The sequence below is a fragment of the Nothoprocta perdicaria genome, unplaced genomic scaffold (assembly GCF_003342845.1).
Source record: "Nothoprocta perdicaria isolate Ctin4 unplaced genomic scaffold, notPer1 scaffold_15, whole genome shotgun sequence".
NCBI classification, from domain to species: Eukaryota; Metazoa; Chordata; class Aves; order Tinamiformes; family Tinamidae; genus Nothoprocta; species Nothoprocta perdicaria.
Genome location: NW_020454649.1, coordinates 6,282,808 through 6,310,599, shown reverse-complemented (window position 1 = coordinate 6,310,599; position 27,792 = coordinate 6,282,808). Strand labels below are relative to the sequence as shown.

Genomic DNA, 27,792 nt, shown 5'->3' with positions numbered 1-27,792 from the left:
CCCGATTCCAAAGGAAGTAAAGCAGATGAAGTGAATGAGGATGAGGAGTGAGGCACCTTCTCACAGTTTCACAAGTTGGATCCAAGATTCTTGGGAATGCTGTTTAATTCAGAGACTCTTCATTTTACTGTGATAGTGATGTTAGGATTGAGAGCTGAAGGTGTTACAAGACTTCTTTCAGACTTTTGTTTTTAAACTGTGTAGTTCATTTCTGTGATATTGTATCTCTTACACTTGATACACTGAAGAAATAACTGCAATAAGAAATAACTGAAGTTGAGAATGCATTCCTGTCTGCTATCTACATGTGAATAATGATATTTAATTTCTTTTAACATTAAAAGTATCTCTATGTGTTCATTAATGCTCTTGACTTAGAAAAGCAGATTACAGTATATCATCAATAAGTGCTTCTCTTAAAACTCCTAAATTCTCAGCGTGGTACTGATTTTTTGATGTATAACATACCACATCACATTATTATGATAAATCATATTTTCTTGGTCTAATTAACCTCCAGTCATTATCCGAAGGAGAGATTAAGGACAGGCCTTTTCCCTTCTATTTCTTCAGGGAGGAGGGGCCTAGAAAACTAATAAGTCTATAGGAATAAGTGCAAGCTATCCAAGGACTGGTAACTTAAACTGCTAGGTACAGGCTTCTGCCATTGATGGTACTCTGGTTTGTGGTATTTGGTAATTGATTTGATAAGCGAAAATGTTGATTTTTTACATCGTAGTTGAAGAGTATGAGTCCCAGTTTCCTATAAGAATAATGTTTGAAAGAGGTGTATAGATGAGGTATGAGGGTAAAGATACCTGTATATTCACCTGGCTTATATTTATAATCACTCTTGATATTTTGGGGAGATTTTGTTGGACTCGCTGTGAAGGATCTTAGATGATGTTCTAACAATACTGCTATCTGGAACTATGCAGTGTTGATGTTTCTTTAATTTAGATGATGATATGATGTTTCTTATTCTCACTTTCTGTTTATTGTTTTTGTTTATGGGTAAAACAAGCACTACAGCTACCAGAACCTCTCAGCTTTTGTTGACTTGGAGGTTTTTCTGTTCAGAAGTGTTCCTGTTCTGCTGTATTTGCAGTATGGGGATTGGAATGAGCATTAAGTGGTTTCTGATTTGTGCTTTGTCTTGAGTCTGAAGTGATAGAAGATAATGTGCTGTGGTTGGGAATTCTAACTGTGAAGGGTCTGTTCATCAAGTAGAATAGCATGGAAAGAATCTGATAATTTTTCCTAGATAAATTCAATTGAATTAGGGTGAAGTTGCTCTTTCTAATGAGAAAAGCCATCCAAGAATCTGTAGATGTATTAAGTGAGACTTGGCTGCCTGCCATTCCTTGCCCAAGGAAGTTGAAAAAGAGAGTATTTCTACTTGCTTTCAGACAGGTCAGGTGAAGAGCTGCTGTCAGAACCAAGAACATGAGGGTTTTCTTAGTTCTACCTACTTCCATGCAGTTTCTTTAAAGATTAGATTACCATATCAAGCATAATCCCAAAATCCAATAGGGATTTGTGATAACCTTTCTTAGGAAGAAAAGTTGGAAACAGGATTAAGCTGGGAAAAATATGAGTTGTTTTTAATGAGCTTGAGAAGTCACTTGAGAATAGAATTAATGATGCCAGTTTGCTTTTACATTGCAATGTGGATATTTTGTCAGACTTGGTGTTCTTAAAAATGGCCTGAAAAAGTAGACATATAATAAATGTAATAAAAGCAGACATATCTCTCACAGATAAGGGAGACTTTACAAAGCTTTACTGGTTTGTTCTATGGTCACACCATAGCATGTGGCCCTGTTCCCGACCTGCCAGGTGTCATCAGTGGCTGACTGAGTTTCTGGTGCTATTTTGTGTATTCTGCTCTCGGATCTTTACTTTAAGGCCATGTGATAGTATTTGTAGGAATGGTTAGTAACAGTTAGGTGGGCTGCTTTTATGTGATGGAAATTCAAGGAGAGATTGATAGTCATGAGAAATAATGAAAAACCATCACCATGGAGAGTGAGTTTCTTATCAGTCATAAACTGCACAAAAAAAAAATGCAATATACAGCTTAGGAAAAGAAGAGGAAACAAAGAAAAAAAAATGTAGCAAAATTTGATGGTCCAAATTATTCAGCACATAGGATAAGCACGTGCTGTGTTCTGACTTAAGTGATGAATTATTGTTCTTGGCTGTTTTTCCTACCCTCTTTTGTAACCAAGTAGTTGTTCACTGCAGCTTAGTATTGGAAGAAGGGACAATGGGTTTATTTAAAGCATGAAGGCTTCCCCGCATGGATCAGGGGACAATAGAAACAGCCATGGTGCCAATTTTAGATTTAGATGCTTAATTGCTTTAAAAATTATTCCTTATGCTTTATTATCATTGTGCCTTTGCTACCACTGAAATTATATAAGCATAGCAATACTCCATACCCATTTAATCTGTTAAATGCCAGCTGTTAATGTGATTACATGCATTCATTAACTAACCCGTTAAAGCTATCTGAAATTTGAAGCAGCCACTGAAGTTCTGGTGATTATTTTATTTTATTTTAATAACAAAGTATGGAGGGGAATGAGCAGCAGTTATATGGCAGATATGCAAGAAATAAATGGGTACAAGAGATACTGGTGATAAAACTGCAGACACTTATGGGAGGTTAGTACTGAACCTTTGCGCAGTTGGTGCATCAATGATGTTAGGCCATTTTTGGTTCTGAAACTGAAACATGCACTTGTAAGGTAGAAGAAATTCCCATGTAAATAATTAGATTATGCCAATAATAATTAAATAATTACCTTTTGCCGTTTTACCTAATAGCTGCTATAGCTGCAGCTGAATACCACGGTCTTCACTTCTTTCCTTTGACAACTTATGAACGTTGTTGTAAGTTACTAAGTGGCTGTCTGTACCACCTTGGAAATAGTTGTGGTTTTGTGGGGAGCAGAATGATCCCTCTGCCGTTTGTAGCTTTTAGCACATGATGCCATGAGTATACTTGATAGAAGTCAATAAAATTCCTTTCTGAAATGTTTTTATCTTTGAGCACTAGTTGTATGAGCTACCAAACAAAAACTGTCAGAGACAAATACTTTTTAGGAAAAAATAGCAATATAATCGTAGCTTATAGATAACAAATGAAGAAAGGGAGAGTAAGGAAAAAGATACAAGAGTAGCACTACAGAAATGGAGGTCAATATAAATAAGGGTATAGCTTATGATGGCATAACTTTTCTTGTAGAGTATCTTCTGTCACCTGTCCCCTGTTCCTTGGTAATAATGAGGACAGGGTTTTTGTTGTTTTTTTTTCTTTTTTTTTTTTTTTTTTTGCGTGGTGTCTATGCCTCACACTATGTAAGGAGTAATAGAAAGAGGAGAATGGATTTCTGATGGTGAAGCCAAAATCAGTGACATCAGAGGAAGCAATATAATTTTCTACTTATTCTTAATTGCATAACTAGTAAATATAATCCGGAAAGTACAAGGTATGAGATTTCTTGGCCTAGCGAGGCAGCATGTGGCCAAGCCCCTACTACAAGCAACCTGGCTCGTGCTGGTGTGCAGCTGGCCAACCTTTGCACCATTGCTCGAGCAGCACACTGCGGGCACTGCACCTGCTGCTGTCTCTGAGCAAAGCTCCTCTCTGCATGATGTGAAAAGCAAATGTAGAGAAGCCCCCATGTTAACATTTACAGCAATGTGTTGTGGACGATAAGTCTTCTTCCCAGAGGGAAAATGGAAGCAGCAGTGAACTGCTCTTTCCTACTTAGTAATAACTGAGCAGATAAATGTGCCTTCCTTAGCATTGCTTCAGGCACTACTATCTACTGGTTTGCTTTTGAGCCGTAAGTTCCCATGATAACTTTTTATCCTCTGGACAGGTCCTGAAATAAAAATATTTTATATTTTGCTTGCTTATTTTTTAAAATGTTTTTTATTTCAGGATTCCCTTGTCCATTTCTCAAAAGCAGCTTACTCATCCTTGTTACCTTTTCAAATCCAGCATGTTCTGTGGAGCTCGTGCCAGATGCTGCTCACTTGCTGTGGGTGTAGTTTAGACCAAATTATGCCCTCAGTTGTTTCCTTACCATATATGTGTGTATGTGTGTATGCTGTGTGTGTATGCTGTGTGTGTGTGTATATACATAGCTCCATGTGAGATTCTGATCTTTCCTACTTGCTATTGGAATTATGGAATACTCTGGAATATTCCTCTTCCATGTGTCTTATCAGATATCTACACACACACACGCACACAAGAAACAAGGCTGATTCTAGGATTCAGGCTATAAGAAAATGCCTTGACAGGTTAAGAAACATAACATACTTACAAATGTTGGAATCTAATGTGAGAAACTGTTGTTATTAGTTTCCTGTCAGTATTGTCAGGGAAAAAGGAAAGCATCTCAAGTGAATCAAACAGCTTAATCTTCTCAATTTATATTTTTGTCTTTGTAGGATCTTTTTTGGAAGAGATCAAAGAATGTGTTTCTTGACATACTTCGGAAGTTACGTTTCTGGTGCTGAATGCTGTTACTAGATAAGCAGTTTCCTTTTGATCTTTCTGTGTAGCTAGCTGAAGCCAACTTTCAGGTCTATAGATGACTGTGTGGGTGTGGAATAAGTTACCATGCTGTCTCTGGGGATGTTGTCAGGAAAGTTGCTGTACAGCAGACATTTTGAAGACCTTCCAAAGATTGGCTTCCCTCTCTGCCATCTCAGATCTGTGTGACTAATACTTATGAGTTATAGTTTGTGAGTAGAGCTCTTCAGAAATGAAAATTTTTATTTCTTTGGCTAGCTGATGATGTCTGTGCACACTGTTCATAAATAATAAGAACTTCCAGAAAATGAAGATATTTTCTTTGTGAATCAATAGGTTATGATGACAAATCAGGAACAAGTAAGGCATTTGAACCTTCTTTAATAAAATATTTTACATCAGCAATTGTTTAAAGAGATGAACAGGTCACCAGGCACCTGAGAAAAGACTGAAGTGTTGGTTGGAGATGAGAGGGTATGGTTGTAGAAAACCTTACAAGTGACCATGAAGAGAAATTTGGTGCAATTACATATTGAAGAAGAATGCTGTGGTTTCATTGTACTGAAGCTTCTCTTTCTGTTACTGAAACCAGAGATGTGACCTTGTGAAACAAAAGTATTTTATAGTTAACAAATGTTACAAAGTGAAGATCTCAGGAACACGCTGCTAAATATGGACCAGAAATTGAAGTAGACTAGATTGGTAAATTAGGCCATAAAAACATTGTGTGATTGAAACTGATTTGCTATTTAAACATAAATAGCCAAGTGTAGTGAAATTTTTATCTACCTTGAGTCTGTAGGTTGGCTGTTTACTGGTAGGCTTGCTGCCCTGGAAAGTGTGTGGGGACATGGCATGGGAAGGCTTCCTGGCTGTGCTAAGCCAGCACCGTATGCTGTTGCAAGGAAAATGCTCTTTTCCTTCAGGTTACGCTTTTGCAAGTAACATGCCCTAGAGTCTGTTGGAAAGGAAGGCCTAAAATTATTTTTGTCTTTGTTTTGTTTTTCTATAGAAGCTCCACCAAAACTGGAAGAAAATCCTGCTGAAGCATTCACTGACTCATCCCTCTTTGCTCACTGGGGCCAGGACCTCAGTCCCGAAAACAGACGCATTGCTCTAAAGCAGTTCCAATACTATGGCTATAATGCTTACTTGAGCGATCGCTTGCCTCTGGACAGGCCCCTGCCTGATCTTAGGCCTAATGGGTAAGTGCTGTAGTTGAATCTCCTACTATATGTCCCCAAATTCTAGACTGTTTTTCATCTGGAGGTTTTATGTTGTGTGATGTTATATTGGATGGCCAGAATGAGTCATCTGTATAAAATACACGAAGGTTGGAAGGTTTCAAGTACACACTAAAGTGTACAACTTAGGTCATAGTAAAATTCCACTAAGAACCTGTTAAAAAACCCCCCAAGTTACTTGAAAGCTTAACGTCACCTATAATTTACACGAGACAACCAGTATTTTCTTTCTGTAGGAATTTATTTTTATTTAGAATTTGTTTTTATTTAGAATTTTGGTTTTATCAAAAGATCTGTCTAGGAAAAGAAGAAAATAGGAATTAGTCTTTTTAAAAGCCCAGGGCTGTCTGATAAAGGCCAGTGAACATGTGAGACTGGTCAGCCACAGTAGTAAAATAAGCAGTTCAGTCAAGCAGTGTGAACCAACTGGAAGCCCCCAGGGCCTCCAGTGGAGTTTCATTGAGCTGTTTGCTGCTGAAGCATGTGTAAATACATGCACTGTTAGGGCACACGGGCTTGGTGAGGCGCATGGAAGCGGGGAATGAGCAACTCTCTCTCTAATAAGTTTTAGTTCTCTAGTTGAGAAGCTTTAAATTCTGGTAGGAAGACTTGTAAGAACCCTTACAGAGTTAATATGCAACTTTTCTTGGGCCTCTGTTTTACATCTGATCCTCTGAAGTGGCAGATGAAGAGGAATGGGGGATATTTTGCAACTCTTGTCATCTTTTTAAAAAATCAAAAAATAAGTGCTACAGATACGTACTGAATTGAACCAATAACCAAAATGCGACGCTTTTAAACCAAATGTTTTAATCACTAGAGCAGCAAGCAGTAAATGTTAGCATATGTTAGTATGGTATGTTAATGTATGTCAATTATATTAAAATATTGGTTGCAAATGTTGGATATTAGCATACATTAATATATCATCCAGTATTGGAAAGATGTGAGCAATTTCAGGCAACAATTTAGCAATTTTAAAAAAATGTTATAAAATGTGATATATGAACATGAATGTATATGTGGTTTACTTATTGTAATAACAACATAAGGTAAATGTGCAATTATATTTGTCTTTTTGTTAAATCAGTTTAGAACTGTCTTTAGGGACAGTCTGTCTCTTTTTGTGATCATAAACTGATTTAGAAATCTTCTGTGACTAGCAAAACATCTCTGACAGAAGAATGTCTGCTCTTGCATCGCTCTTGGAATGATTCTCCTGAATGATTTCCATTTACATTTTTTATAAGTGTAGCTGTAAAAAAAAAAGAGAAAATGAAATTTACTGTAACTGAAAGAGATGAATTGTGGTTGGGATTTTGAAAGAAATTCCAGTTTGAAACAAACTGTGGTCCTGTGGCTTCTGTGGAAATTTTGATAATTAACTATCTGCCAGAATCACTTGAGACATTACAACGTGTTTGTTGATACATGCATACAGAATGATAGCTTTAGTATTGATAGTCCAGGAATATTTTCTCCCGCCTCCACCGTGATTCAGGAGCAAGTGGATAATCTGACACTGAAATTCTGATCCTGGGGAAAATGTATTTTCAGACAGAATGTATAACTGTTCACTGTGTATGCACCATGCTGTGGCACACATTGCAACACGTTATTTTGATGTTGAATTTCGAGGAGGGGGAGAGGGAAGAATTTGTAGTCCTGGTATGTGACTTCTTATTTACATGAGCAAATTTCTGTAGCTATTGCAGGAAGAAACTTATCCAGTATGTTTTCCTCTATACTCACCCATTTTGGGGATTGCTAGCACTTATTTATAAGGCCTATTTCATTAGTCACTTCCAGACTCTATATAGATAAACGTAAAATTTCCAGGGGCAGACCCTAGGTTCGAGCAGCATAACATGGACTCTAAGGGCAGCTCAGTGTGAAAGGAGCACACAGCTGTTTCAAGTGGCATGGAAGCTGGGTTTAGCTTACAGGGCCTTAGTGCATATGAATCTGTTGTTATTAACAGATCTGCATAAGATGCACTTCAGACATTTGCTGGCAAATAATAGGCAAAATACCAGTAGTATCTGACTGCTTGTGGGTACGTGTAGAGGAGAGCCAGGCAATTAGGCTTAAATCGGTATCTTTTTGTCAATGCTAATATATGTTCTATTCTAAAATAGTTGTTCTGGAAAATGATTGAACTGTACATTTAAGACAAATAAAATTCCTTCTTCACGCATTGCACCATGAAATTGGGCAAGCAATCACACTAGATAAGCCAAAGCAGAAATGGATGCAGGTCAGGAGCCGACATTAAAGAATACTAAGAAGAAATGTAATGCATATGCCTTATGTTTGAGCTACCTTATTGATAACTCAAATAACAGCTAGAAGGCATAAATCTCTGTTTCTTTATCAAAATTATATGCCTCTGTTCCTGCAAAGCCTCTTGATATTGAGAAATACAATAGACCTTTTTATATCATTCTGGTATGACTCAGCTGTGAACTTCTTGTTCCTTTCTGCAGTGTTCTGAGAGTTGACATCAGAATAACTTAATGGAGAAGTTGAGCATCTCTTTGGAAGATCCTGAAATCAGAGATGCCTCTCTACATCTGTAATAACCACAAATTATAGCATGGAGGACTTGCTGATGTTGATTTTTACTAGCCTTTAATGCGATAAAAATATCAGAGAATAATAAGAGATTGCCAAGCCGTACACACACATGTAGGAAAGGGCAAATATTCAGCTTTCCCAGCACTCCAGTTTGGGCAGAACAGTCCCTGTGTGTAATCAGAGGTGTCTGCATTCATTAACTGGAGCAGGACACTTATCCCAAGTGATTTTTTTTTTAAGTTGTCATTGGTAAAAGGGAGGACCCCTCCTCTCCTCCTCCCCCCCCCCCAAAAAAAAAAAAAAATTAGCCAGAAACATCCAAAATATGGCCTACAGCTTCGTCAAGCACAGATTGTGCAAATTGTGGCTCCTGTTACACCTTGCAATGGGATTTTCTTCTGTTGCAGGTAGTGCACAGGCATTGTGCATTGTGTTCTGTGGCTGTAACTTCAGGATTTTCTCACACTGTGAATGTTTACACTAGTGCAGTGCAGCCTACAGACTAGATTGCGACTTTACAGTCTGCTGCACTACAGGTTGTAATAAATAATTCTCATAGATATTCAGACCTCCTGAAAAAATAGTCCATTAACAAACATTGAAGTAGCCTCAGGTTTTGCTATATTGGCAGCCTAAGCAGTAGTGTGGAGGGTTGAGGGAAGTGGCATTGGCCGTACCCTGTGCCTGAACGGGCATGTCTGTATTAGCTGTGGTTCTGCTGCTCTCAGTCCTGTGCACAGGGCAAGCAGTGCCCACAAATCTTGCTGCAAGTGAGATACTGAACAAGCTCACACTGAAATATGTCAGGTTGTTGAGGGATCCCAAAACTGTGCACCAGATCTCTTTTCCAGTGAATTCATTAAGCATCTACTTCGTTGCCTTTCAAGTATTTTGGGTATGTTTTGCCTGATGTAACCCCCTGAAGCACATATGTAAAAGAGAAAAAATATTGTCTTTTTTTACATGGGAATGAAGGAGTGAAGTATAGTGAGAGAGGTGTACAGTAGTGCTCCAGCAAGGCAATTATTTTGAAGAATTTTGTTCTGCATAGCACATACGATATCAAGGAGCTGACCGTTAGGCATAAAGCAACTTTTTCAGTAAGTGTAACTACAGTTAGTCAGATTTCTTTTGCGTTGTAAAAACAGTAGTTGAATGAAAAAGTGAAAACAGGAAAGGTGGAAGAGGAAAATGAACATTTAAAGCTGAGTTTGCTTTTTATCTGGCTTTGGAGAGTGCCAGCTTGTTTAGTATAGCATTTGGCTTGCAGCAGGTTTAACTGGCTGACTCCCAGCTGACTCGTAGTAGTTTGGTATCTAGAAGAGCACAGAGGAGACAGTCTGATTCCTTTGCAGAGAAAGGCCTTAGCCGTTTAGTAACTACTTACTGTTTCAATCAGTTCAGCCCTTCTCAGCTGTATTACTTCAAGGGTCAGTTCAGAAAGGGGCAGTGGTAAAAGCCTCGAAAAGAATCAAGATTAGGCTAGTGATAAACTGATACCGCACAGAGCAACTAAGATAGCCAGTGAATGCAACTATGAATACAGGTTGGCAGAGAAAATTATCAGCTTCATTACTGTTGTTCAGTTACTGTCTAAAATACTGATATCAGTGAAAGAGGAAGATTCATTGCAAAATGAGTTGGTAAACATAAATAGTTGAGCTGCAATTGTTATAAAATCTGTGTCTTTTTCCAAGGTTTTTGCTGCTATTTATTTCATTTATGCCAGAAATCAGAAGAATAGACTTTTCTTTCCTCGCATATGCCTTGACCTTCTGTTTGCCATTTTGGCTGATGACAAAATGTTACCAAGTCATGGAGATAGTGCAGTTCTGTTTCTGCTTGTGCTTTTGAAAAATTCTGTTTGAACTAAGGCATCCTCCTGTATGAGCTTTTAGGAAGGTTACCTTACCATCTCCTCATTCTCCCGACCCCCACCAAAAAAGAAAAAAAAAGTTCTATTTCTTCTTCATTGTATTTATGCACAGTTGTAGAAGGTCTCAAATACAAATTACTGATTCAGGAAAACATTCTTTCTCTGTTGTTTTAGAAGTTTTTTTTTTTAACTGATTTTATTGCAACTGACTGAATTGCTTGAGCATAATGTATATATTCTGGATTAATATATTTTACAATGGAGAAGTATCTGAAAGAAGATTTCTAATGTATTTTCTCCTCCATTTACCAGAGCTGTGCTTGATATAGAACACCAGGAGTTTCTCTTAATTTCTCATAACCATGGCAACTGTTCCTTTAGTGCTATTAGCCCAATGGAATTGAGTAGAGTTGGATGCTGGAGGTAATATTTCAGCTCCATTGTGATATTTGCTATTAGAATTATTAATAATATTTAAAATTTGCTTTTAAGAATCATTTAATCATGATACTGCAGTATGCTCAATCCTTCCGTAAATTAGTTACTAGTGATAGCCACAATTTGCAGAGTAGTGTCTAAGGTGCAGGCAGGTTAGGAGGCTTGTCCAAGGCCCTCGAATGAGTCCAAGGCCGAGCTGTCATTGGAACTCCAGATTCCTCGTTGCCATGCAACCAGCCAGTTCTTAGCACTTCCTGCAGCTAAGATTTGGAAGAATACAATTTCATCCCTTTGTAAACTCTTCAGGGTATGTTTGGCTTGCACATGTGTCTGTTTGACTTGCACACTTTCTCTGTAGCTGTTTCTTGATCATTTTTAGAAAGATGGAATCCTGTTCCACCTAAAATATAGCATGAAGAAGAGGACAGGCTTATTTGTGAAGTGGTACAAATTCTGTTTTGTACAGAGTCACTTGTATATTTGTTTAATTCCAGTTTATTAACAACAATAAAAAAGATGTTCTTCTAGTATGATAAAAAGAAGTAAGTAGGAATATATCAAATTTTCTACATTGTCCACAATGAAAACGTGAATTCATGGTGGATGTCAAGATAATAGATGCGTCTTATTTGGGAGAAGAACAGAGACTCAATTTAAGAATATATCTGCTTTGAAAAAGATTGTGTTTGACAAGGACAAGAGTTTAGATACAATGGTATCCTAATTATGTTCTGTTTATCTTCTACAATTTTCTTTTATTATATACGAGGGCAAAATAGTAGTCACACCATTTCCTTTTGACTTTGCTTTTGACTTCAAAAGATAAAATGGCAAAATCCTGTCTAGTGTGATCTGATTGGAGAGGAGAGAAAAAAAAAAAGAAAAAGTTAAAAAGAAGAAAAAGTTAATGAATACAGTCAGGAAAATGATACAATTCACCCCAAATGGAAGTAAGAAATGTCAGAAGCAGAAATTTTGTTTGAGCATTTCAGTTTATGCATACTGGCGTTACGATAGAGAAGTGCAGGAGGGATGAAGGGTGTTTGTTCATCCAGAACAGAAGATCAGTTCTGCATTGCTCTAGTTGTTTTCTGAGAGAAAAGGCAGGTCCTTGATTTAGTCTCTTATTTGGAATGAAAATACCCGGGTTCCAGCCTCTAGGAAAGGGCCTGTGGTGGTGTATAATATTGAGGGACTACAGGCCAGCATGGGAGAAGCTCTTAAGCACTCTAAATTAGCATTTTCTCTATTAATTGTTAGAATGAATTCCCTGCTTAACACAGTGGTTTATTTAATCATCATCCTTCAGCACCTTCTTCTGCCTGCGCTCCTGCATTCTTACCTTGCACGTGCTTTTTAGCACCTATGTGCTTTACAGGCCACATTGGGCTTTGCTGAAAGTGGTGAAACTTGGCTTTCTGCTCTGAACCGTGGTAAATCCTTCTTAGAAAAACTTGATGGCCAGCAACACCCACTAAAACTACTTAGAATCAAAACTGCACCCACTTGAAAAAGCCAGATGTAGAGGAGGTCCAAACATAAGCATTTATGAGATTGTAGCAACTGATTTTTGAAGAAGGGTGAAGTTTTGTTGCAAATTGTCTTCAGTGATTTGACATTTATTGAAAGGGGAGGGGAAAAAAAAAGATTGAGCTATAAGTGACACTTCCACAAGCTGTTACATTTAATCTGCTGTCCAGTGGCACTCAGAAAGGGACATTCTTTCAGATCTATTGAAAGCTTCAAAGAATGTGTTTATGATTCAACCTACTTTTACCAGTAGAAGTAAGAATCTTCTTCCTGTCATCCTCATACTTTTAGAAGCTTTAAACATATACATCATCATCTTAACCAAATTAATTTTTATCTGACACCCAGCCTGGGAGGAAGAATATTTGCTCGCTCCTTTCCTGTATTTTGTCTGCAATTTAAATAAATTTTAAAAAGCTCTATACTTTCTCTTCCGATTGAAGATCAAATTAAGTGATGATATTTAAGCGTGCTTTGAGAACTGACTCCATGCACAGTCCCTTGAGCAGTTTATGACTAGAGTGAATCTAGGCATCTGCAAAGGTAGCCACTCTAGTGTTGTCAGGAGACAGAGAAAGGCATTAACATCAATTATTTTCATCTACAGAACATACCTGGAAATGACCTCTGATTCAGCCTGTGGCCTCAGTTTTACTGGAAAGGGAATAGCTGCTCTGAAATGGGCTGCTATTCATCCTAGTAAATACTTTCAGATTTGAGGAAAAGTAACTGTTATTCATAAATGTGACATTAAAATGCTAAAAGTTTCAGAGTGGTTATTTTCACTTAATAAGCTTTTGCTTTTATTAAAAAGCAAGTATTTGTCACAAATTAAAAGGTACAAGTTGGAAAAAGGACTTGCTACTCTTCATGAAAATGTAGAAGATGAATCCTTTCTAAATTGAAGGAAAAAAAGAACAAAACACTGAGCAACTTTGAAGTGGTAGGCAGCTCCTTTACAACACTGTTTGCATCAGCAGCTGGGAACGTGGTCAAAATACAAATAAAACACAGAAAAACCTACCAGGCTATGCAAGTATTCCTCATTCTACTTCAAATTTCTTAATGAATTTTCCACAGTCAGTACCTATCCTTCTATCTCCTTTTCTGGATACACTGTCTTAGCTCTTCTAACAGGATGTTCTTTTGAGCTGAGTCTTTCACAGTGTTTTTATGAAGTTGCGAAAGAATATCGTGATCTTGATGGGAATTACTGGTGAATTCTGCAGCAAAAGTAATTATCCTGGCTATTCAAGATGCTTTTTGAGGTTTGAAGCTAACTGGTTTGTCCTATCTCTGCTGTTCAGAAAGGCACTGTGAATAACTGCACCTGGGACCTGCATTTAGACAGAAGTTTACATGTGGTTTGCAAGATGATTTTCACTGTTTGAGGCTTTGAGTGGAAAAGTGAATTCACTCTAGGCTTTGATTACACAGGCTGGTTCAGGAAACTGTTTTAACCTCTTTAGATAGGTGACCACCTGGTTCTTGCCTGTGCTTGCTCTGAGTAGGTATAGGGACCTTCTGACCTCTGCCTGCAAGAGCTCTTTTCTTGTTGTTATGGCTGGAAATAGTTCTTTTTTTCTTTTTCTCTGAACCTGTTTGTGTTGACACTGTGACTTCCAGCAGCTTACATCCTTATCTTTTACCTTTCTTTTCAGGTGCAGAAACCTTACGTTTCCTGACAGGCTCCCCGAGGTCAGCATTGTGTTCATATTCGTTAATGAAGCTCTCTCAGTGATTTTGCGCTCCATCCATTCTGCTATTGACCGGACTCCTGCTCACCTGCTTAAAGAGATTATTTTAGTGGATGATAACAGTAATAATGGTAAGAGTTGATTGGATTTTTTTTTTCATATAGATAGAATCATACATAAGAATCCTTGAATCATAGCTCTGAGTCATGCCATTAGCATTTCAAATAATGTCAGCATATTTTCTCTCTCCCTCGACCCACAGACTGCTGAGCTTTGTCTTTAATTACACACAAGTGGGACATATGAAAAGGGTGTGTACGAAAATATATTTTTCTATACCTTAAGGTTATAGTAAGTAAAATAGTGTCACTGGAAATCAGAGACCTAAGAAAGATATTTTATCCTTTGTATCACTCCAGTGTGCTTTGAAGGTGGGAAGGCTGCCTCTTGTGCTCTTTCTTTTTCATCTGTGTGCCTCCCTGTGCTTACTCACTTTTTCTCTTTCGTGTAAAGCATCTTCCTGTGTTTCTTAAATATCTTTTTTAGATTGCTATTTCCTTCTCTCTCTGTCCTACTCTCTTATTTCTTTTTGGCTGTTATCATTTAGCTGTTTTTGGCTGTTCATTTACCTTCTTACTTTTCTACCCTATGTTTTCAAACAGATTTTTCTCTTCCTGGTGTGAAGGACTGGTATTTTCATTTCTGGTTCCTTAGTGCTCATCTAGGTGGTTGTCAGACCATGCTGGGCATTGCTTGTAAATTTTGTTTTCTGGGCAGATTACTAAAGAAATGTTAATCATCTATACACAGGACGCTGAAATTATAGGAAGACTTGTCTCTACTGGAGAGTCAATTTTGATCTCCTAAAATAATTTTGAATTAATCCTGACCAGGGAGAATGAGAAACAGGATTGCTGCTGTCCTTGCCATCATTATAGCTGCAAGATGATCCCTGCGGCTAGATCCTGGGACTTCCTGCTAGTTAGAGATTTCTGTCAGTTTTGTATATAACAGAAATGTAGTAGGAAGGAAATAAATATCTTCTCCTCTTAAGGCTATATATTTCACCATGTCCTTTTCTGCTGGCTATCAATGAAAAAAAATAAAAGAAAATCCGTACTCCTTAAAATCACACAACCCAACAACTTGATTTAAGTTTTTGTCAAATCTAATTCCATTCCCAGTGAATAATGTTGCTTTTAGAATCACCTACAGCAGGGAAAGCATTTCTTGAAACACCTGTTCATGAAACAGCGTGGATAAAATGACACACAGGATTTTTGGGTTGTTATTCTTGGTTTATGGCCCAATTTGTGATGTAGCATTGTGGCTACGTAAAAGAAAAATCACATGCAACAGCAAACAGTGAGGGAAGTTAAAATCCTGCACATGCCTATGCACACGTGATTCAGAAACATATATGTGGTTCAGAAGCGTCTTGAATTGGGGTAGATTTTATTTCCAAATATGTTTCGGATGCTATTTGACACATGATTTTACTCATGCTCTGGCCTTAATTTCCCCCTTCCCTTTGCTCATGCAATAAGCTAGTTTGATGGAAGAACATTTGAGGTACAACTTCAACTAACAGAGTTGGATGTGTCTGTAGAAATTCGTCCAAGCATCTTTCAGATAGGTCCTTTTAATATGCCAAGAGCTGAATGAATTTTTTGGGGGTTTGGTACTACAATGCCTGAGGCATCTGGCCACAAGAAAGACAAGAATTAAAAAAACTGTCTGAAAAAGTTGTTTTTGAAGATTTCTCGAGCTTGAATCTGATTTTACAGAAGTTATTGACAGTTACTCCAGTAAGTAAATTACAGAGCAATATCAGAAATGTCAGTATTCCTGAGAGCCCAGCTATCATTACAGCTGTCTCACATGCACTTTTTGTTATCCGATCTATGGTCTTATCAAAACTATTCCTTTCCATATTTCTTATGTGAAATAGATAAGACATCACAGGAATCAACTAATCTTTAGAAAGACTCATTCAGCCGCATCTTATATTAATACCAGTGTTACTACTGTACAGTACCCCGTTTTTATGACTGTGCTGTTTATTCAGGCTTATCTTTCTTACCCTCCCGTGCCACAAATCGTTAGGTTTTCGACGTCAAGTAGGAAGATAAGGTAGCCTCTGCTTTGGCTGCCTTAGCTTGGAGTTATGTGTCATTCTATACAAAACCACATTTTGCAGAAGAATACTTAATCTTCTAGAAAATGTCAAGTCCACCCAGGATTTTCTGCTGCTCCTCTAACCCCTTTGTGGTGTCTCTTCCTTGGAGAAGGAAATTAGATTCCTGCAGTCCTTTTTATCGCATAATATATACTGAGGATCTGGTGATAGGCATCCTTTTGGAGTGGATGGATGGCAGATAGCGAAGGGAGCAATTCCAAAGATGAATTATGGGCTTTTCTGTTATTAGTTTAAATCTTAAAATGCTTATTTCACAGTGTACATTTGCTTTTACAATATTGTATTTTCAAAATTTTTGTTCTCCCCTCTGGCATCACTGAAACTAATTCTTTATATTTAGTGTCATTCTTCTGTTGTTGTTGTTAGTGGCTCTCTAGCTTGTGAATATTGCTGCCTGTAAGATAACTGGGTTAGCCTGGGTTTCCCTGCATTGTTACCTGAGGGGATACAGGCTTCATTTGTGCTTTCATCTGGCTCCAAACTCTGCCTCTTGTGCAGGCCTTACAACATGTTGTAAGCAATGTGTTTGCTTCCAAAGATTTGGTGAGGTAGTAGTCTCCAGAACTCACTGAAAGGTATTTTTCAGTGATGCCACAGAGATGGATCTTGCAGGTGGGAAACATAGTATATGGAGTGACTGCATAAAGCAATTTCAGTCAGGCGAAGTACAGATGAACATATTTTTTTTTATTTGAGTCTTGCATGCTATTTGACTGGATTCACTTGGCATATTGAATTAACATCAAAGCAAATGCACTGACTGGCACTAACATCGGGTCTTGCCGACTTCTAAGGGTAAAGTAGTATTGGGGTTTAAACTGGTGTAACTTCTTGCTGTGGGACATATTCCATATCTATTTCTGAACACTTGTTTTTTTTTCCCCCAATTTCAGTTATCTAGCCTTCTGTGGCTTTCAGAAAAAACAGTGGAAGAAATGGTTGCTTCTTAAAATTCCATCAGGCTGACTTCAGAAGCAGAGTATTAAGTGTATGACCAAAATGCACACTTCTGTCTTCATGGGCTTAAGTTACAGTATCTCAGGGCAAGACAAGCAGATTATCTACGACTTTTTCTAAATCCTAGTGCAGTTATTTAAGTTACTAATTATGTTTCAGGAGACTTCAATTACTCTCTTTGTGAAGTGTCTCCTTTTATTTTTTTTAATAAATGTTTAAAGTTAGGAAATTATGCAAATACCAACATGTGCCATTTAAAAGCAGACAAAAAAGACTTAATAGTTATCATCCTTTGTTTTATTAAAGCAGTTTACATGGCTTGTTGTATGTATTTCACTCTTACCATCTTTTCCTATGGAATTCTGATGATCATAACATTTAAATGTTTTGTATATGCTGTCAGCTAAATAGCTATTATTTACTTTAATTGAAGTTAAAAGTGCACTGATGACTGCTCGTGTTCTTCAAAACAAAAATAAGAATTAAAACAACTGTAAATCAGTGTTTTTCATTCTGGTCTCAGTTGAACTGATTAACACAAAAGTAACTTCCCTGATTTAGGCTGTCATGCTATAGTTTGTGCTGTACGTCAGATGAGAATCATTCGTGTTTTGCTGAGGAATGCTACTTGCCTTTCAGATGAGCTCCTTAGTTTATAATTCAGCAATAAAAATATTTACTTAGGTTTCAGAAGTGCCACAGGTATCTAACTGGTGCATTGGGTTTGAGGAGAAGGTTTTGCAAAGATACAGCATTAAAATGCCTTTAAGTGACTCTCTCCAAGACTGCTGGGAGTTAAATAGTTCTCAGAAATATATTTAGAAAAAGCATTTCCTGTCCTGGCAATGACAGGAACAGTGTTTTGCTTGGACTGTTGCTTTTTCCATCCTGCCCAAGGGGAGGAGGGTGGTGACCTTCTTTGCCTGTGGAAAACTCCTTGGCTTTTGAGTCTTTTGCTGGCACTGAGCTCTTCTGCATTGTCAAGAGCCTTTTGGTGGTATTTTCAGCTGATTAGGAATCTGTTCTTAAAAGTCACTATGTGACTAAGCTATGGTGTGCGTGGCTTTGTGGCATGGCAGCGTGCATAAGTGTGTCCAAGGTATTTATCGCAAAATTTAACATTATAGCAATAATTTTCTTCATGACAATTTTTCATATTAAAATTCATAATGAATGTTTCAGTGGGCTCAGATTTCGTAAGGTTTCTTGCTTTTCCTTTGAATCATTACTTACGAATGAAATTTACTGACACGTTCAGTTTAATAGTTCTCATTCTTTGCTCAGAGTTTTCCATTGTCACTGCTATTGGCTTGCAGTAAGAATGCTGGCTGTCACAGCACACTAATTTCGTGGCTGGCGGTGTTGGAGAATAGTATTGCAGAGAGGAGGAAAGTGGGACGTATGCAACCGCATTACTTCTGAAAGATTGCAATGTTGTCCTCTAAACATTGAATAAAAGGCTTTTCAAAAAGCCTCTAGAAACAATGTTTTCATTAGAAACCTTTGCTAGTTACCAGTTAAGAGATATTTCAGAATATAAGATTGTCTGAATTGTTTTCTTAACCTAAGTAGAGATTAATAAATGACAATAGTGGTATCCAAATGCATGTTAGATTTTCTCTTGTGGCATAACTTGAGGGCAGCTTACCCACAGATCACACAAAATTCAGTGCTGATTTTTAAAAACCCATTAATAAATCTCCTGGGGAAGTTTTTAGGGGTTGCTGTCCTTCTATTTGGCTACTGCTTCAGGCAATGGGATTTTTTTTCCTCCTACTTCAACGCCAGCAAAATATGAAGGAAAATAACATTTAAAAAACAAGGAAAAGACAAACTTTAGTTTGGAGCCGTGACTATGTGTTGTGGAGGCTTTGCTTTATCTGTATAGATTCTTTCCTTCCATTGGGTAAAAACCTTGATTCCAAAATCATCACAGCCAAACCTTACATAAGCAAACTTGGTGGTGGTGGTGGGAGCAAAGACTCAGAGGAGTCTGTGCTATGCTAGGTAGGAATTGGGTGCTGAATAGCACGTGTTATTTGTATGGACTAGGAAATCTGTCTCCACTGTACACCTGTAAACAGATTCTGGCTTTGTTACAAACTCTGCTTTTTACTTGCGTAGTAACATTTTTTCGCTAAGGCTTTAATAGCAGAAGTAGGACAATTCTGAGCAAGTAGCTTCTAGCACATGGTCGTTGCTGATACTAGCACTGCAGTGAGGTGTGTCTTGCCTTGTGTGACAGCTACTTTGGATGAATCTGAAAATAGGTAAGACATAAATAGCCAGAAGCAAAACAGTCCCGTGACCAGATACATCAGATGGCAGGGGACGTTAGAAGACTGCAGCAGATTGAGCAATGTCAGTCTTGTTCTGAGGATGGGATATGTTTGCACTTGTGTTCCTATCCCAGTACTGCCTGGCCGTACAACTCTACCTTGTTTTGGAAAAAAATTAAGAGTGACTAATCTAAACAGACTGTGAGATAAATGTGCAGACAGTGGCTCCTAAAGACAAGGTCCTGGAGTGGCTCTAAATTGTTCTCTTACTTGTCAGTCATTGCCCTTATTATTCTCAGTTCTGTCTTCAAAAGGAAGAGGATTTAAAGTAGGCATAGAAAAAGATGTAGTAGCTGATAAATGCAGAAGCAGGGTTTTATGCAGAAGCAAAGGAATAGTGCTTAGAGAAAGAGTGCGGTCCCAACTGTTCTTGCCCCTCTTCTGCTTTGGTTCATCACTCTTCACTCCCTTGTCTTCTCCCATGTTCACATCTTTTCCTTCATTCCTGTTTCATCTAATGGTGATCTCTACCCTTACTTTTTGTTTTCTCAGTCTGCTTCCCTTTTCTTCATTCCATCCCGGCAGTGCACTCTTTTTCAGAGGTTCCTTTCCCATTCCATACACCTAATCCTTCCTGTTGTTGAAAATGAGTATGTGGTCACTGATCATTTTTCCCATCCCCAAGATAATTCTGTTCATATATTGACTGTTGTCAACAGCTCATTCAGACCTAATGACGATATAGAATTCTGAATTCAGTGATTTAAACATTTAACTCATTCAGTCCTAATACAAAAGTACTTAGGGGAATAAAATCAGTTCTTTTTCACTAAGAATTCTAGAAATTATCTTGAATTGTATATGCTACCTATTTCCAAGAAGACACAGCTTGCAATGTTGCATTCTAATGGATACCCATTCCATATGTCAGATTCAATACAGAGAATAGCAAAAAGAGCAGCCACTTCTAAAACTAGCATTTTCCTTATCTTCAGGCTAAATGTAGGCAAAATAAAGAAGTTATTTTATGTAAATCCATACCTTATCACCAGATAATTCTTTTATTATAGTAAGACAAGGCCTTTTTCATTAAACTTATCTTTAAGATTGGAAAAAAAAGTAATCTGTCATATGTAAGTGTGGGAAGAACCAATTTGAGTGTCATCTCAACAATACCTACAAACTATATTTTATCGTAATGGAAAGTAGTTAGATGCAATATCTGAAATAAAATATGCAGGAAGTGCTAAAGAAATGGAGCTAAGAAAGCAAATCAGTGGGTGACGTACAACTTTCTCAACTTTTTTCTCATAATTTTTTTTTTTTTACAGTAAATGAAATCAAAAATTATGCTGGCCATTTTGCACTGTGGTTTTATTTTAGCTTGTATTGGGGCTTACCAGTTTGTACTATGAATCCGTTTCAGATATGCTCTTTCTCCATATTAGTCAAACACAGCAGCGCACAGTGAATTTCTTCCTGTTCCTCAGCCCTTGGGTGTGTTTTGCCACGAGGCAATCCTGAGTGCGAGCACAGCCATTAATTTCTGTTGTCAGTTTGCTGATCATATTAAAGCACAAGGACAAGCTAGCAGAAGTTGCTGTGTGATGATAAATAACCACATACCACTACTCTGAAATCTTTTGGAAGAATGATGTGGCTCAGCTTAAAGGAAATGTCATCAACTGTGTCGGTTGCGATTCAAAAACTCTATGTGGCCCGTGGTGGTAAAGGCCACTGTCAAATTCCATAAGAACAAGCCAGTTTAAAACTGTCGGCAGCAGTGGGGAAGTCACCCCTAGATCTGTGGAGGTAGGTGTAGGCTGGTAGCTTCCTGACTGTGAGAATGTCAGAGCAAATGCTGCACTCCTCAAGTTCTGAGTACTTTTACTTTGTTTTAGCCTCAAAATAAATGGAGATTTCCCAGAAATTGTTCGGTTGAAAAGCCTTTCTTTTCCTCCCTTTTCTTTTCCAAGGACTCTCCTATGTTCAGGGAATACATTGCCTTCATTCAAGTATGCTTCAGCAGTTTTGGTTGACACCATTCTCAAACAGGTGTTACTGAATTTAAGTAGCAACTGAGTGTGGTCATTATGTGTAGTGACATACAATCATATAGAACTTGTTAGAAAGGTGCCAGAAATCCTAATGTCAATAAGGTGAGTCTGATTTGGTAAGGCGTTATTTCCTTTTGACATCTTTTCTTCTTAAAGTATCCTTACATCCAGTAAAATTTGTAATTTTAGCAATGTAAAGACTGTAACAAGCCTGAATACTTTCTATTTTTTTAAAGGATTTTTCCATCTTTCCTTGTCAAGAGAATAGTATTTATAATTGCAAGAGCTTTTTTGAGAGAAATACTGTGAAGTGTTAGACAAAGGAATGTTCTTGAATTTTCTCTACAAAGATTATTTCTTGAAGTTTATCTTTTTTCATAACCCAAGCATGCTTTCCTTAAAAGCAGGAATGAATTAAATGATAACTTTCATAAAATTATTGCTGAGTTCCTAACTTATATTCCTGATAAAACTTCAAAGTAGAACTGACAATTTCAAACACTTCAATTTCTCTATGGGAGAATCTGCAAATTGCTGATACACTGCAGGCCCAAGACGTTAAAGTTTTAACTGAGGAATTGTGTGTAAGAGTTCTAAAATAATCACCAAAGGGTAAGAAGCAGTTTATAAAAATATGTGAATGAATTAGAGATATTTGTTTACTCTGCATGGGTACACAAGGCACATGTATAGGTAGGTGTTTTAAAAGCATTCTGAAATTGTTACAAGTCTGATGTCCAGTTATTACAAGGACAGAGTTTTTTTGCAGACAGAAAAAAATCAGTTTTTGACCTTTTTTTGGCATACTGATAGCTTATCTAATTGTTTTTTTCTGTACATTTGCTTGAGATTTAAGTGTTGAAAGTGTCCTTCAAGCATGTTGGATGAAGAAACGTAAAATTACAGGTTTCATGTGAACAGTTCACAAGAACTTGATTGCGCTTGTTCACTGTTAGCTATTTGTGGTGTCCGTATTTAAATGGTGCTTTCTTCTTGCAATGGAAGAGTAATATATTTAGTCATAAATTGTCAATCTGAAAAAAAATGAAAAAAGTTATAAATATATTCATGAGTGTTGTGTGTGCATGTGTGTGTATATATATATCATTTCAACTATATTTAATGTAGCAACTGCAATGAAACTAAGATATAAAAGATAAAATTTCCATTTTTGATTACTAACAGGGGAAAAATGAAGCCTGAGAAGTTAGCCTGGAGAGTGTGAAATTTTTTTTTTCCTCACTCAGTTTCCCTATGCTGTTTTTTTTTTTTCTTTTATCTTAGTTTTAGATTTTTCATCTAGTTTGTGTTTTTTCTTCAGCAATTGTCTTGCAGAGGAGAAGAACAGCAGAAAAAAATAATGAAGTTACAGTAAACCTCAACTGCTTGGAAAAGGTGCATCCAAGCCCTGTGAATATGTGGGCAAAGATAACATTACACAAGAACCATTAAGAGAGGCATGCTAGAGGAAATAAGGGGCTTTTACATTTTGAGTTTTGCCCTATGAGCCTGAGGAGACCAGTTGTTATGCAGTGGCATAGCCGTACTGTACAGGTTACCCAATAGTCAGCTAACTCTAAAATGCAGCAGTGGTTTATACAGCTCCATTTGCACTTTCAAAGATCCTTCTTCTCTTGACTTCTCATTTGAAATATGAATAAGTTCATTGCCTAGTATATGCACCAGGAGGAGTTCTGGAAAGAGTTCTAGGGGAGGAAGTATTAGTAATTCATATCCTTGTAAATACATTCAGAACCATGTGAAGTACTTTGTGTTTTTTCTCACAGAAGATCCTACAACGAAGTGGAAAACTCTGCAAAGCTTCACGAATCATGCAGGCATGGTCAGTTCAGCAAATTCAGTTTAAAGCAGTCAAAATTACCATTTTATTGCACACCAAAATTGGATTTTCTATTGGCTTTGCAGATGTACACTTACAGTCCCTGGGGTGTGAATGGTATAATAATTGCAGTGTTCAAGCTTCCATCACAAGTAGCTCTTTTTAAGTTGTGGTGTGTTGGCTTTTTCAACGTGATGCTGATTTAACTGTTTATGTCAGCACTCCATATTTATTAATCTCTGTCCAAAGCTTTTGGATTTTGTTTGTAGTTTAAGGGTTGCTTTTAAAAGATCTTGACTGCCTTTGAACATTAAAAGATATGACTTAGAGTAAAATAGAAAAATAGTCAACAGCTTTCCATAAAAGGGAAAGCACCGTAGAAAAATATGCCCATCCAGCTGTGGATTGCAGCACAGTAGCTCTGTCAAGTTAGGAGACTGGTCAGGAAGAAAGAAGGTAGAAGAATTACTTACTGGAACTGTGAAAAGTGATGAATGTTCAGTAGGTCATTTGGCTTCAGAAAGCTCCGTGTTTAACAAGTTTTGATCTAGTTATGAATTGGGTTGCTTAAAGGAGCGTTAAAAAAATGGCAGTTTCTTCCAACATTATGCTATTGAGTTAGCACTAGGATGTGAATTTCACCACATTTAGTAATATTAAATGTTAGACATTCTTGTCTGTTGTGTGGGGAGTCAGGCACCTGTCTTCATCGAAGCAATAGAGTGCAGGAACCTTATAGTAAAGAAACATGCTTCATGTAACAACTGCGATGTTAGACTGGGTTTATCTATCTTAATTCTCTGGTTCTGAAAATTGCCATTCTGGCATCCGAGTAAGGCAGGAGAACAGGGCAATTGTGTAGTAAAAGTACAGCAGGACAGTGCTCTGGCTTCCAACAGTGTCCCAATGCAACATTGGGACTTCCTGAGCTTTAGCTGGTATCTAATTTCCATAGTGAATTTCTCCTTCTGTAAGTCCAGTTGTCTTTTGAACTTGCGCCTGTTGTTAGCATCCTCAGCATCCAAAAATAAAAGGCCACAGCTCCACAGAATGCTCTTGAACACCTACCCCCTCCTCCTTGTCTTGAATAACCAATTCCTCTCGCTTGTCTGACCTGTTTGGATTTTGTGATTGATTTCCATTACCATCAATGCCAACCAAGTCACAGATGAGCGGGCGTATTCAGTAATCAGAGCACTGATATATGTGAAGATTTAAAATAATCTGGACAAAAGCCAGAGCTCATCTTTATATATAGTTTGGTACAGGTGACTGAGCAGAAACGTGAAGGAGAATAATTGTCTCTTGTGTTCTCCAGTATGGGCTACCTATCTCACGCATGTTATAGGATGCAAGGCTACAGCTGCCTGCCAGCTCTGATACCTCGAGTCATCCTAGTTCCACTGCATTCTTCAGCCAGCCTTCATGGAAAGCCATGTTGGAGGGAGTCAGAAAAGTTACAATGCTGCTGAGCTAAGGCAAAACCATTCTAGTTACCATGCTTCCTTCTGAAGCATGAGGAAAGCAGGAGTAAAATGGTGTTTTAATGTATTTGTGGATTCCTGAAGTCCTGATTTGCATTTAGTGAAGGAGAAGAAAGCTTAAAGGTCACTGATGAAATAGTTGTGCTGTAAGTTCAGAAAATAAGATTCTACAGATCATGAAACGTGAATTTGCTACTTGGTGTGCCAGGGAGTCTCCAAGTGGTTGCTGTTAGAACGTGTTGCCCACTGTGGAGAAGGCATTACAGAGTTCATATGTGGAAGTGATAGTCTATTCCAATGTGCATCCATTTAATGTGACTACTGAGCATAGTGTAATCTTTTATCTTATAAGAAGGGAATAAAACCAACATTCAGAAAATGGGGATAGAATTATTCATCTCTCTTGAAGAGTTTTTACAAAGACTTGACAAAATAATTACGTAAGTGCTTACAGTGGTGGGGATGACATTTTACAAGGCGAAAAAAAAAAAGCATTGCAGGTTAAGTCAAGTTAGGTTGAATCAATCCTGGATTAACTGTCATGATTTGTTCAGCGATATGATTCCTTTTAGTTAAAACGGGAGATTTTTACCATTGATAAATCTGTACTGTTCCAAATGGGGGAAAAATACAAGAGCAGTAAGAAAATGGACTTTTTCTTCCTACATGGAAAAGGTAAATAACAGGTTGGTCACCTTCATACTCTCACTCACTTGGTCTAAGTAAAGCCTGGCTACAGTTTTGCTTCATTTCATTAAAAAAACGCTCTGAAGATGTTTTATTGTTTTAGAAGTTAAAAGATGATCAAAAGAGAAAAGTTTTTGGGAGAAAAATACATGTGAAGGATACTATAAAAGATCACTATGAAATAATCTCTAAGCTTTTCTTAATCAACTCTTGGATGTCTCTGCAGGCCTTAGAACTTGTCAAGTGCAAGCAGAAGTATGACAAGCTGTCAAAGGCTGAGGTTTTAATTAGATTTTCTCTCTTCTTGTGTCTCTACAACCTACAAACACTCAAGTCAGACATAAATCTTCCTAGTTTCAACCAGAGATTTTACTGATGATAAACTGTCAGCTGAAGTGTGGCAAGATTGACCTTGTTATGCATCGTAGTGAGTCTATACAGATCAAAACCACACAAACCATTAGCTTATGCCTAAAACTGCATCCAAATTTCATTTTGAATTTAGATTTTGGAAGGCTCTTGATTAGTACAAAAAAGCTGTACAGGTGAAAGGAAGGATTTTGCCTGAGGACCTTATTTAGCTGGAGAGATGCATCAGTGACTTCGTACGACTGGATTATAAAGCTTATCAAAGCTCTGGTCATGCTGAAGTATTTGTTGACTTCTCACAGGAAAACTGGAGAGTGGTAAAAAGAAGGAAAAAAGTAACCTTTTCAGCACATGGTAGGAGAACTTGGTGAAAATGTGGCTTTCAGCATTAAGGACATTTTTTAATTTGTTTTGGGGTTAGTATTAAGGGCTATTTAATCGCAGCATAGTACTCTAACAAGACCTGAGAGACATAAAGGAGGATGAAGGCAGAATAGTAGAGTAGTCTAGGTGATGATCAAACTCTCATTAAAGACACCTTAGAAGATTAAGTAGCCTCTAGAGAAAGATGAAAGAGGCTCTGATCTCTAATGTGATGGTTGTGCCACTTGTCTGTAGCTCTTCAGCTCTTACAAGACCCAACATGCAGTTTTATCAAAAAATGATCTCCCATCTAGAGAGTAAAGACCTTGGGAAGCTTTTGTTATTATAACTAGTTGTGGACTGTGGGGTAGAGCAGCCTGTCATTGAAATAAGTACCGCATTTTACTGGCTCTTCACTTGTGCAATAGTCTGCAGACTTAAGTTAACTGATTCTCCCTGTAAGTAATAGGTTCTCACTAACAGATGAAAAGCAGGGGAGGAAATCCTCTTTTGTGATTTTCCAGCTTTAAGAATTAACTGGCAGATGTGCTTCCTTTAATTTGCACTGTACTTAATTTGCAATATACGAAGGTTGTCATATTTTTAGTGCAGTATTTTAAATTCCACTACCATAGCATGAGAATCATTTCTTACTTCCTCATAGTTATGATATCAAGCTATGCTTGTTATTTCATGTTTGCATTAAATATCTATAGATGTTTCTGACTTTATTTGAAGAAATTCTGCTCTTAAGATAGTGTTTGCGCAGTCAAAAAGTGTGATTAAATTTGCAAGATACATTCAGTGGGAAATAGACCTGCCCTTCTCTCTGGGGAACAGCTGCCTCCCCTAGGGCTGCCAAATCACCAGGCCGCTCAGGAAAGCTTCTGCTGTGACTCTGATTGCTCAGGACTGTCCCTAGGGCCATGTTCTAAGCTCCTCCAACTGTTTATTTGGCATTTCTGTCAGTGATTTGCTGTTACTCTGTTCATCATACAGATGCCAAAAATGGGAATGAGTCTGTTAAAGATAATCTCACGTCAAAAATACATCTCTCTTTGAGAAGTAGCTAACCTCTTTGGTTTAGTAGGGAATCCTCATGATAAAGTCCAACTTATTACTCATGGCCATTGTTTAGAATGGCTGTAAATTTTAATCCAGGTTTAGTTGCAATGATACGTATTAGTTTCTGAGAAATCATACAGAGAAAAAAGTGGTGGTGCTTGGAAAATGTACCATTTAATGTCAGACTGGCAGTTAGACTCTGTGTGAGGATTAGTGGACCAGATAATTGTCGTGGATGGGATCTGTTCCATTATTCTTATCTTTATTAAGAATATTGGCCCTGTATCATACCATAAATCGTAAATATGGGTGTTAATGGCACTGTTTCCATAAAGAGTGCCAATTTACTGAAGATTTGCTCCATACTATGTATATATTTTTTTAAAAAGGCAAATGGAAAAGGCAAGTGGCTGTAAGTACTGTGAAAAATGTCTGCCACAAATTCTTGTCACTCTGTCATTTTTAACTTTTAATAACCAAATTATTTCTATACATGTAATGAAAACACATAGCTGCGTAGATACACTTTTTCCTCTAAGGATGATAAGGTACATAAGTTTCATTCTTAACCAGA

General features: G+C 37.6%; 1 protein-coding gene across 1 annotated transcript in view; it reads left to right on the top strand.

Moving 5' to 3' along the window:
• The first annotated feature begins 5,405 nt into the window (after window positions 1–5,405).
• The window catches only part of GALNT18 (polypeptide N-acetylgalactosaminyltransferase 18), an 88,050-nt gene continuing 65,663 nt past the window's right edge, over window positions 5,406–27,792 (top strand). Inside the window, exons 1-3 of the mRNA XM_026034785.1 lie at window positions 5,406–5,445; window positions 5,568–5,760; window positions 13,882–14,048. Of these exons, the coding sequence (XP_025890570.1) occupies window positions 5,406–5,445; window positions 5,568–5,760; window positions 13,882–14,048 (400 nt within the window). The remainder of the gene's footprint in view (window positions 5,446–5,567; window positions 5,761–13,881; window positions 14,049–27,792) is intronic.